This window comes from Podarcis cretensis, assembly GCF_951804945.1.
Source record: "Podarcis cretensis genome assembly, chromosome: 5".
NCBI lineage: Eukaryota > Metazoa > Chordata > Lepidosauria > Squamata > Lacertidae > Podarcis > Podarcis cretensis.
Genome location: NC_137174.1, coordinates 82,782,369 through 82,795,205, shown reverse-complemented (window position 1 = coordinate 82,795,205; position 12,837 = coordinate 82,782,369). Strand labels below are relative to the sequence as shown.

General features: G+C 40.8%; 1 protein-coding gene across 3 annotated transcripts in view; it reads left to right on the top strand.

The window, feature by feature from the left end:
* PPM1L (protein phosphatase, Mg2+/Mn2+ dependent 1L) overlaps positions 1-12,837 on the top strand; it is a 204,113-nt gene that overhangs the window by 138,864 nt on the left and 52,412 nt on the right. For 2 of the 3 annotated variants that reach the window (XM_079978200.1, XM_079978201.1), the window contains exon 3: positions 2,409-2,579. In XM_079978200.1, coding sequence (XP_079834326.1) covers positions 2,409-2,579 — 171 coding nt within the window. Of the gene's footprint in view, positions 1-2,404; positions 2,580-12,837 lie in introns of all 3 variants that reach the window. The other variant, XM_079978202.1, reaches the window with a different exon arrangement.

The window sequence follows — 12,837 nt, the reverse complement described above, 5'->3', positions numbered from 1 at the left end:
AGCCTCAGCCAGCAAAGCCAATGGCCAAGAATGATGGGAATTGTAGTTTAGCAGCATCTGTAGGGCACCATGTTGACTATCCAGGGTCTCTTAGCTCATTATTGGTGGGTTATTGTTGTTGTTTACCTTTGCTAACCATTTTTTACCTTTTACTATTCGGGTTAGAAGCTTACTACTATCAGTTTATGCATTGCCATATATTTGGCTCAATGTTGCCAAGATGTTGTGTATTCTTTAAAATGCAAATTCAACATTGTGTACTTTGCTCTCCTGCTGAACAACTCTCCATACTTTGGATATCTTCCAGGCCATTGGCTCAAATAATGATGTGTTATATTGTTTATTGGCAATCTGTGCTATTTAACAACAGTTCATTGGTGGCTGAGTGCCAAATTTAGCTATAGCTAAATGTTCTGAATAATTTAATCAAACAATGACTAATTGAGGGAACTGTACTTAAATTACCCAAAGCAAGCATTGCTCTTCAGCCATCCTGCTGAGGCGTTAAATGATCCTTCAGCTAGAAAAACTTTGAGTCAGCCCAGTATATTGGTGATTTGCCAAGCATCTTTAACAAGTTGGACATATGGTGGCTGTTCAGCAGCAAGAATCTAGCAATGTAAACAACGAACATATGATTGTTTACACCACAGCCATTGTTTACATCGTAGCCATTGAGCTTCCAGTTGCGCCTTCCATTCATTCACTGTAATTCAGTTTTCCTTGACGAACAATTCACATTTTATGTGACAGTTGCATTATTATTTTTTGAAGAGCGAAAAAGAGGGCAAATTTTCCTACTTCTATATTTAACTATGGATCGCTATGACGACTCTCATTTTACATAACCTTGAAAAAGAGGACATGTCCTGGAAAATAGGACATATGGCAACCCTATCAGTGAAGAGGAGATGCGTGTCTTGAAGCATGGACATGTTAGAAAAGCCACAACTGGCCACAACTCCCTGTTCTTTGTCCACAGTGTGCTTGGAGCAACGCATCTGTTAGACACGTTTGAACATGTAAGTGGCAAATAATAGCTGCCTCATAAAGTGCCCAGTGTCTCATATAATATTGAGATGACAATAAGCGGATTTGTAAAAAAAAAAGCTTTCCTCAGTATATTAATTCCTTTGTAACGTCAGAGAATGTATTCTCCATTCTTGAATACCAGCTGAAATGATAGTAGGAACCAAAGTGTTCTGTGCTTCACCTGCAGAGCTGCATCCTAAGGCAATAGCCATATTTATATACGTTGTTTTAAGAATCTCACAGTGTTAAGTAAGGTTAGTTCATTCCTCACTTAGTCCCTTGTGATATCACTTTACAAAGATTGCAACAGTAAATATTACTCCAGTGATATATTGGGGAATTCATATCTAGTTTCTTGTAGTCATCTAGAAGATAATATTTCTTTTTTAAAAATGATGTGGAGCCCACAGACGTGGTTACCATGAAACCAGAAGTAAATAGGGTAGAGATCTGTGATAACCAGATCCAAAGAAATCCAGAAATTAAAATTGTATTTTAATATTGTGTTGGAAGCCGCCCAGATTGGCTGGGGAAACCCAGCCAGATGGGTGGGGTATAAATAATAAATTGTTGTTGTTGTTGTTGTTGTTGTTGTTGTTGTTGTTGTTGTGTCTCAGGGAAGGCAAATGCTCACAGTACCTTATTACTGCAACATGATTTTTCAAGGGGAGGGGAAGCTAATTCAGAAATCAAGAACCATACGAAGAACAGGGCCAGACCTCCCATTAGGTATGGGGGGACAACTGCCCGAGTGGCTAACTTTGGGTGTCATAAAGGGCAGCAAATGTTTTCCTCTTTAATTTTAATTTTTGTGTGTGTGTTTCTACTGCCAGGGAGTGGGAGAGGCACTTGTAGAATATTCTGCCTCAGGCGCCAAAATAACTTGACTGGCCTTGGGTAAGAACATAATAGTCCACCCTATTCTAATCAGATGCCTTGCAAGAAGTCTGCAGGCAGGACCTGAGTGCAATAGCACTCTCTGTGTTGGTGGTTCCCAGCAGCTGGTATTAAGAGACATACCCCTTCTGATATTGGAGGCAATATATAGCCATTATGGCTAGTTGCCATTGATATCCTATCCTCCATGAATTTGTCTAAATCCATTTTAAAGCCCTCCCATTGCTAGCCATTACTTCATCTTCATTCTGTGGTCATGGATTTCGGAATTTAACTGTGTGCCATGTGAAGAAGTACGTCCTTTTATTTATTTATTATTTCACAATTCTGATATTACTGCATTTTTTGAAAACGTTAATATTTTTTGCATGTGTTTAAATATGCCTGTACAAGGAGAAATGTGACAAAACAGATAAGTCAAGTAACTAAGCTTTACCCGAACAAAACTAACTGGGTTTTCTCTTTCTTTCTTTAGTCAGCAGCAGAATATGTGAAATCCCGCTTGCCTGAAGTCTTAAAACAGCACCTTCAAGACTATGAAAAGGACAAAGAGAATAGTGTTTTGTCTTACCAGACCATCCTGGAACAACAAATTCTGTCCATTGACCGAGAAATGCTGGAAAAGTTGACGGTATCTTATGATGAAGCAGGTATGTTGACAATTCAGGTGGAATGTCCACCTGTGGTCTTTCTCGTGGTGGAGGATCTTTGAAACTGCAGCCATCCTAGTGACATGATTTGTTATAGCACATTCGCTTCTGCAGAACTCTCACTTCTTACACACATACTATGGACAGCAGTATCTTTCATTTTTTTTTCAGACTATGATCTGAAAAGAAAATTGCTTGTTCTGTTCGTCTGGTCGAATGATGAAATAAAGAAATTTTCCACTACAAAAGAATTTTTAAAGATGAATAACTATCCACATCACACAGTAAGGGTTAAAACATCCCTGTCCCTGATTGCACAAATCTCTAGATTTTATACCACAATTTGTCTCTTGTTTTGCTTGACTTATATGGCTGAACCCTGTTGTTTTTCTTACCATCAATCCTACTGCATCTGTTCCTTTAATCACCACTTTTTAAAACCCATCTGGTTTATATACACAACACAATAAAGGACAGTAATTCGGTTTTATATAATCTGTAGAGCAAAGCAGAAATCAGTGACTTGGCAAACACTTCAGATGCATGTATATTTTATATCTTTTTGTGACTGTAAAGTGAGAAAGGATGTGTGTTTTTTATATTGTGTGCTCGTCAGATGATCCAACCATCTCTTTTCAACTTTAGGCATAGGGAGAAAAAGTAGATGGCAGAAAATTATAAATGCATCTAAAAAGGGAGGGAAAACACAACTTTTTATCCCCATTGGAAAATATGTTTGAACAATAGAAAAGAAGTGTGAAGCGTCTCCCCCATTTGTTTTTCCTGTTTAAATTGGGGTTTTTAATGCTGAAATGAGGCAATCATGTCAGATTTAAGAGCTGCATAAGCAAGTCTGGAATAAAAGTTTTTTGTGAAAAGCGATTTTTTAAATATATGTACCCTCCGAATGGCACACACTGCAAATATGAGTCCTGTATTTATGCCCATAATGAGGAAGATAGGCTGCTTTAGTATTCTAATCAAGTCTCTTGTTTGGTACAAGAGGAGTAATGGTGCTACCTGTTCTGAAGCGAAGCCTGATTATGACTGCTCTGCAAAATATGTGTGGTTTTCCTTTTTTGGGGGGGGGGAAAGGAAAAGAAAAGCCCACAAAATAATAATACTTGCAGCAGATGTTCACAATTCCAAATCCTTCAGCCTTTCAGCTGCATGACAATTCTAAGCATAACGTTTCCTCCTGCGACGATAGACTTCAGTGCTTTGTCAAACTTCTTTCATTTTAATGAGAAGGTCAAACTGCTCCTCAGTTCTACATGGTGTGCAGTAGGTGGAGTGCTGGGGAGGCTGGGTTTGCAAAAGGGAAGAAGAGAGGCAGTGGTTTTAAAGTGAGCAAATTATAAGCACTTCAGGTGAAAGTATAACTGTCTTCATATACATCAGCAGGATGGCATCAGAACATATCCTCTGGCTGCCTCTCAAGTGCTTAACATCTATAATCAGAAGCAGCTGGAGTTCTCCTAAGTGCCAGTCGGAAATCTAAAGTGGAATTAAATATTTGAGGCATCTGGCGCCCTGAAACTTCTGCCGTAGACACAGCCGATCGCAGGGCCTGGCTCACGATTGAGCTGAAGTTGTGCAACAGCAGAAGGGTTAGGCATTGTACTAGTTCACTTAGTTCTTGAGTTCAGCCTGCAAGCTTCTTTGGCGTAGCCTTGGGTCATATATCGGCATTCCATTTTAAACCATAGTTAAACCAAACTATGGTTTAAAGGTGACACAGTGCAGCTTCCTGGTTCATTCCACTAAAATCACAGGCACCTTGATCCTCCCCTGACCCTGCTGCACCATTACAAGCCCAGGTTCAGACGTAGTGATAAGCCGGAACCACAGCTTAACTTCTGGCAGCACAGCAGGAAGAAAACACCTCTGATTTCAGCATTATGCAGAAGCATGCCGCAATTTCACCGTTAAACCATAAATTAACTTAACTATGATTTAAAGAGGCTGGCTCAGTGATCCCACCCAGGTTTCTGTGGGGAGCTGCAGCCCAGTTCTCAGGGGCCAGTTGCTGTGTCTATGATGCATGTGTTGCCACATTCACGCACACTTAAGACTTCTTAGGCTCACAACAGACCATGTAATGTGTGAGTGATGGTGAAGACTTGAAAATGCCAGTTTAATTCGAAATCAATGGAAGGTTTAGCCCTCCTGGTTGCAAAGTTTGGCCTTTTGAAAACATTTCACACTCCCTTCAGCTTCTTGTCTGTGTTATTACAAGGAACATAGGAAGCGGCCTTATTCTCAGTCAGACCTGCTTAAAAAAAGGACCCCTGACAGTTAAGTCCAGTCGGGAACGACTCTGGGGTTGCGGGGCTCATCTTTTAATTAAGGTTAATTAAGGAAAGGTTGCATTGGTTTTTGACAGTGTAGGGCCAACCTCATCATGAGGCAATCTAAATTGGCATACCTCACATTGCCGATTTTCACTGAGGAATCATTGGTATGTTGTCTGGTATGTTCAAGGTGCTTTGGGCTTTAGATTTCTTGAGCGTTATCCCCCTCTATCCTATGGCAAACTGCTTTTGAAACTGAGGTGGTTTTCAGATATTATGTAGCATATGAATCTGCTACTCAAAATTCCCACTAGGTATGCCCAACTTGCACCTAAAGTAAGCCATTTAAAAACAAGGCCTTAAGTTTTAAGACTCTATTTTTACTTGCCTCATGTCTCAAAATACTTATGACTTCATGTGCATTAAGCACCATAAAGGGTTGTTTATCTGCAGGAATTAACTACCCACCCCCCACTAGATATCCATTTACTTAGCTTAGATTTCAAACTATGGCCACAGGATATCTGACTGCTAAATTGTTTTACTAGCCCAACTGACCACCTTTGTGTATGTGGATCAGGCTAGATTGAAGATTGATCGGGTTTTCTCACCATTTATACTATTTCACCTACAGGTATTCATTTTTGTAATTTTCTAGAAGGTCCATCAAAATTAGATGGTTGATAGCCAGTGTCAGGACGTTGTTTTTATCTACAGGGTATATTTATATATTCAAGTAGCAAGAAAGGTATAACTAACTCTTTTGACCCAAAATGTCCAGATGTTTCAGAGAATAATGAGGAGGGGTTGTTTCCACAGGGCAGTCCCAGTACATTTTGCCGCCTGAGACGAAATGGCAAATGGTTCCTCCTCCCTCACAAGTCAGTGTGCAAAATGTGCAATGCTGGCCAAGTTTTTTTGGCACCTGAAACAGAGAATCTCCAGAAATGTCTCTCTCTGGGAATAAAAGGACAATAAAAACAACAATTTAAGTAACCTAACCATTTTCTGCCCTCTCATGACCCCCCCTCCATGGCATTCATGATGTTGCTCACTCTGCCTCATAGGGCTGGCCCCTCCTTTCCCTGCCCATAGCACATAGGCAAGTCCCAAATTTTTAATATCAGGTTCCGCCCATTTTATGGAACCTTCGGGCATAATTTAAAACTTGCAGAATACAAAACATCCAATTAATATATCCAATCATAATCCAATTAAAATAAAAAACTAAAATAAAAAAGACCAAATTAAATAATTTAATTTACATTTAAAACTTGCAGAATAAGGAGTTTCAAGTCAGGTACAGTGGTACCTCGGGTTACATACGCTTCAGGTTACATACGCTTCAGGTTACAGACTCTGCTAACGCAGAAATATTAACTTGGGTTAAGAACTGTGCTTCAGGATTAGAACAGAAATTGTGCAGCAGGAAGCCCCATTAGCTAAAGTGGTGCTTCAGGTTAAGTACAGTTTCAGGTTAAGAACAGACCTCCAGAACGAATTAAGTTCTTAACCCGAGGTACCACTGTACCCTGTTTCTCCATCTTTGATGCAATTTTATATGTTAATCTGTCCTTCCAACTGTACCATGTCATCAGTGGACTCTGCATTCTTAATATCCTCTCTGTGTGTAAATCTTTCTCATTAGTAAGTCAGCACATCAAAGCCACCAAACAAGATGAGCTCAGCTAAAAATAACCATGTGAGTTGACAAGATTTCCAGTGAAGTTTTAACTAAGGAAACATTCCAAAAAGAAGCCCTGCTAAATGTAATAGATGGACTCTGTCATCATCACATTATTTTCTGTCCTGTGTGTATGTGTCAATGCATTTTTTAGTAAGCCGCACGTTGGATATTTTGGTTTAGTGGTGTCAGAAGAGAGGGTAACAATCAAGAAGGAGATTGAGGTGCAATCCAAACACTCACTGCCACCCCGCTGGTGGGTCTCTTCAGCTTCCCCGGTCCTGTTGGCCATGACTGACACAGTGGAAGCTGGAAGAGAGAAACAATCAAACCCAGTGAGGTTAGGTTGGGATCCAGTCGATCTTGGACTGGCTCAACCTTGCCCGCTCCCCACCCTTTGGGGACTTTCTGCTGGCTTCCTCCAGTGTTTGGCAGGTGGAAGCTGCATCGTTCTGCACCACTTTGCCAGCAGAGGCTGGCAAAAAGTCAGCTCAGCCAAGAGAGCTGGGTGGAGGGATACCCAAACTGGCATAAAGAGAGTTTGGGTTGCTCTGCCATGTAGTTCAGGTGCAGCAGGGCAGCTCAGCCAGGGTGGTGTTGTACTCTGGCTTCCCAGTGTTGAGCATTGCTACCATTTGTGGAGAGGAGAAGGCACAGGGAGCTGGGTGCAGGATGGACCCAGGAACAAGAGCATTGGATTGGCTCTGCAGCCGTGCCTGCACCACACTGAGCTCACCACACCTTGCCCCTCCCCTTCCCAGTAAGTGGCAGTGGTCCTCAACGTCAGGGAATGAGGCAGAGACTGTGGGTGTCTTTATGATATATGGTTTATTTATACATACATAGGACCTGAGACTATGATAGAGGGGTTCACGGCATTAACACTCAAAAAGGGTCTTATTTGCCTTGGATTCAGGCAGAGTTCCAGCATGGCCCTCCTTCCCTCTCTCTCTTGCTGCTTGCTGATCTGCTTCTGGATCCTATCACTGCACTTTGAACTCTAAACTCTAGTTTTATCTATTGAGCGAGGCCCAACCTATTTGCTGTCTTGCATGGAGCCCCTTATTCCCCATTAATGGCTCATCAACCAGGTTCTCATCTGACCAGCAGGCTAGCCTGGCTCTTCCAAAAATTAGAAGCCTTGATTAAATTCTAACACTTAGTGGATCTAGGGATTAAAGAGGTCTGGCACCCAGCTTAATACCCCCAAACTCATTGCAATATGCAATAAGCCTACATTTCTGAGCACAATTCAAAGTGTTGGTGCTGACCTTTAAAGCCCTAAACAGCCTCGGCCCCATATACCTGAAGGAGCGTCTCCACCCCCATCGAAATAAATTAAAAAATTAAAAAATTGTCCAGTAGCACCTTAGAGATGTAAGCTTATACCCAGAACAAACTTAGTTGGTCTCTAAGGTGGTACTGGACAATTTTTTTATTTTAAAATTTATTTTGACTGTGTCAGACCAACACGACTACCTACCTGAATCGAGAATCATGGAAAGCACCACATTGAGCTACATGAAATGGAAGTCCATCAACCTCACAAAGAAACTTGCAAAGGTACAGAATGATATCTCCTTTCTGACTAAATGCAAGAACCCGGACATTATACGTAACGGTCTTAGAATTAAGGACCCTCCGCCCCCATCGTTCAGCCCAGACACTGAGGTCCAGCCCCAAGGGCCTTCTGGCGATTCCCTCACCGCGAGAAGTGAGGTTACAGGAAACCAGGCAGAGGGCCTTCTTGCTAGTGGCGCCCGCATTGTGGAACGCCCTCCCATCAAATGTCAAGGAAATAAATAACTACCTGATTTTTAGAAGACATCTGAAAGCAGCCTTGTTTAGGGAAGTTTTTAATGTTTGATCTTTATCATGTTTTTAATGTTCTGTTGGGAGCCACCCAGAGTGGCTGCGGAAATCCAGCCAGATGGGTAGGATATTATTATTATTATTATTATTATTATTATTATTATTATTAATTAGGTGTGGGTTAGGTTTCGTGGGTCCATGCATATATGCAAAAAATGCAAAAACACGTAAAGCCAGGGACCCCTGGATATGTACCCCCTGTAAGCTGGAGGGCTGCTTGCCTGGCTTTGGGAAGGAGGTGGGAGATCTCTGGCAGGGTCCTGGGCATGCATTGGGGCCCATAAGTTTTTCTTGTTTGCAAGTGTGCCCATAGACCCCAAAAGGTCTGTGTGAAGTCCCATGTGAAGCCGTCTTAAATGTTGGTACATTTCATATACAGCAGACTAAAGGCTTCAGACCACAAATTTTATTGGAAACAAGCCTTAAGATGTACACTAAGAATGCTTCTCTTCCAGTTGGAAGATGGAAGGTATCTTGGCTGGCTGGTTGCAAAGAGCTGTTTAGAACAAGAGACCAAAAAAATAAAAATAAAATTGGTTTAAACAAGGGCTCTGCTTGAAATAGAAACTGTCTGGCCTTGATAAAAGATGGCACAATCCCCAGGGACAAAGCAATGGGAAAAAATCATTTTCAACAAGATGTCAGGGAAATCCTTCTTCACCCAAGGGGAAAAAACAAATAAACTAGGTTGTAAGTCATCTTTCCATTTCCAGTCACATCGGACAACAGGGCCCCCGAAAGGCGAGTGTGCCATAGGTGGGGGGGGGGGGGAGAGACCATGCATATAGGCCAGCCAAATGGATCAAATTGTGGACTACATGATGATGCAAAATATATTAACAGCATAACAACATAGCTTCATGTGATAAAGCGGGATGATAAAGCGGGATATCAAATCCAAACTCCTCTTCATGCTTTTATTTAGGGCTGATACCCAAGCAAACAATTCTTAGTCAAGTAAAGAAAATGGGTGTTGGTTCATTCATTAATCAATTATATCTGCAGATATTTATATTTGACAAACAAGAGTTTTGAAGAAAAAAAGGAAGTGTTGCCTAATATAATTGTTTGTACCTTTATTAGAACAATCAATGCCTTCATTAAAATAATTAATGCAGACCCTGTCTTTTTTATAATTGTTTTATGCAATCATAACATATTTTGTTATGATCTCACTTGATTCATTTAACCAACTATCTGACTAAGTCACTTCCAACATTTTATATCTCTGGTATCTCTCGTATCACTGTGAAACATAAGATGCATTTATAACATAACCTAATGCACTAAGATTATTCTGTGTTTTTCAGTTGAGGTGATTCCTCTATTTTAGGAATCTTTTGGGTTTGCGGGGGAATTACTTGTACTCATCCTTTTGTTTTGCCCTTTTATGTGTGGTCACCCCAGAGAGAGAAAGAAAAAGGTGTAATTATGCTACAAAGTTCATAAACAGATGAAAAGTTTGTTATCGTTTCTGGCTATCAGACTCTAGGTCCAGCAAGGCTTCAGATTGCTATTCTAGATCATCAGTGATATTTATTTATTTTTTGTGGAGAATGGGAAAGCAAGTTGGATGTACTGGTTTTTATACTCCAAAAATTGATTCCTCCTTTCGCCCATATCTCCAGCTACTAAACCAGTTTCGAGCCCAAATTTAGAATGACAGAATTTTACTGGCTGTAGCCTTAGAGATTGATGGCAACGTGACTGGAGCCATTCCCTTGGGTATTTATGAAGCCACTACAAGACTGTGGCTAAAATAACATGAGAAGAAAACAAGCAAGATTAAATGTCAGCCTTGTAGGTCAATAAATTCATCTTCCCCCTCCCTCCCTCCCTCCCTCCCTCTCCCTCCCTCACCCTTTCAAGAAGGGACATTGGGAATGGGGTCACTGAGGGAAAATGAGCTTTTTCTATCAGCAAGGGATGAGGCCGTACATCTGGCTTTCTTTTGTTGAAACAGCTGCGTTGAGACCAGCTCATTGAGATGTCACTTGGGCAAACCAACCATAATAAATATCCCAAACTGGAAGAAACCTGAAACAGGGTGGCAGTGGTATGAAAAACACGATAATAAATCACATATAAATTTTCATTTGGCTACCTTTCTAAAAGTTGTGCAGATCGGTAGAGCAAGTACACAAGTCTTTCCTCTGGCCTGCCATTTGGTCCCCACAGACCTTTTGTGTGTTTGGTGCACAAGGCATCTGCACTCATCCTGTGCCATGATTTGGATAGGTCTGCTTGTGTATTTGCAGCCAAAGCCGCATTCTGATTGGCTTGTGCATCACTTAGCAATGGGGTTCTTAGGTTCATGTAATGAAATGCGTACATCAATAATCCACTTTCAATAATTCTTTAATGAGCATACTTTAAATTAATTGTTGAGGTTTATGAACATATTTGGGGTATGTAATTTTCATGTTATTCGTCTCACAAGAAACCATTAGTAACTGAGCTGAACACTATCCGTGTGGCTTTGTAAGTGGGAATTGAAATCAGATTTCCCTCTTCAAAGTCCTGATCTTTTTCTGCTGGACTATTGCAGCTGCTGAAAGATGCCCTCTGCTGCTATTTATCCCTCCTAAATTTACTTCCTGGTCAGCTACCTCACCACCAGTGCCTATTCCTCTCTAGATGGAAACTACCAAGTAAATATTTGCATGCATCAAAACAAAGTCTGCTTTGTAGCTGCATATACATATATTCTTGTGATGATTGAATCAATGTAGAACTGAGTTGAAAATTCTCAGAAGAATTCCCGCCCCCCCCCCCCAGAGAAAATGGATGTGGTTTTTCATTTTTCTCAGTCTCTGTCACCTTAGGGAAGTATTCCTCATCATTTTGTTTGTTTGGTTGGCTTTGTGCTGGCCCCCATTTTCTTCCCACAGAAAGATGCTAGGTTTGTGGAGGCTGCAAATGGCAGGCGTGGTTTCAAACACAATTGCTGCTGCCACTAGCAAATAAGGAAATAAGGTGACTTTGAATATCATCCACCATCTTTTGGGAGCAACCACCATTTTCCACTACTGATGTCCCAGAACAATGCCACATCCAGACATAGAGCCAGGCTGTCAGCAAAGGAGCTAACATAAAACAAAACCTTAAAGGGGGTGTGGGGGGGTCTTTGTTACGATTACCACTAATGATGAGCGCCAGCCACTGAGAAACTGTTGGAGAATTTGTCCCTCACCTGGAGAAATTTAGTGAAATGCTCCTCCTAGTTTCTCTGCCTACAAACAGGGTAGAGAAGTTCAAGAGGCCACTTGCACACAGCTCTCAATTAGTCTGCTTAATAATGAACATCATCTGATCCTGCAGCCTCACTCGTTTTAGTGAACATTTTGAATCAGATGCAATATTGGTTTTGGATTCTGCTCAAGGAAACATCTCTAGAAAAGGTCTTAGGCATGCCCAGTGGAGTTTTCCGTTTTTCTCATGCAATTCCAAAATCTGCCTTGGGAAGTACCCTAATTCAGTTTCATAAGTGTGGAACTGCTTGCTATAGAAGGAGCCCCTTGGACACAGAACTAGTTGCACAATTCTTTTCGATTTTAGCCATAGCACTGAACCATTAAATAATTAACAATATACCAAGGAGATCACTTTTTAAAAATTGTATCCAAGCATCAAATCATTGGTTTGCAATTGACTTTCGCAATTAACACTGTTGGGGGTGGTCTCTTACTAAGAAATATAACAGTGCAATAAAGTGTTATCCAGTATATTATTACCAACATTTAGAATCCAAAAAAAAGCTCTATTCCTCTTACAGACTGTTTGCACCTTTCTCAAAAATCCTGAATCAGGAATATATATTTCTAGTTAATAATGGAGGAAAATGTATGAATTCTGTTAAGGTGTTCTGAGCATTCATGCACATAAAGGAATTATTCTATTATGTATGTTTGCAGGACCAAAAAAGATGATGATTTAACAGTTGCAGATGAGCCCCAAAGTGAAAGTATTCATGTAGAAATTAGAAGCAAAAATATTATCAAGTACGACTGCTTTAATCAGGTCATATCTGATGACAGCTTTAATTTGTGATTTTCAAGCTAACAAATGAATGCACCTAACACTTATTGCATTGTGAAATGTTGTTCCTTTGTGTTAAAGTACATCACAAGACAATCAGCTGTGTTGCATTATGTTCCTCTTGTTCCTGGCAAGTTCGTTTTGATCTTTGAAGGATAGACGCTGTAACCTGTAGCCTTGTGATTCAATCCTGTGAGCTGCTACCCTGGAAAAGGAAGTATTTTTGGGTTGGAACATACTGACTGTGATGTCATGACCTGTGGAATTTCATTGGTGGTGTGTGCTGACCCCGCTTGGCAGCCAGTGATGCTTGATAATAGCTCAGGAGAGGTTATGAGTCACTGACATGACATTTTGTTCGCCAGAGCAC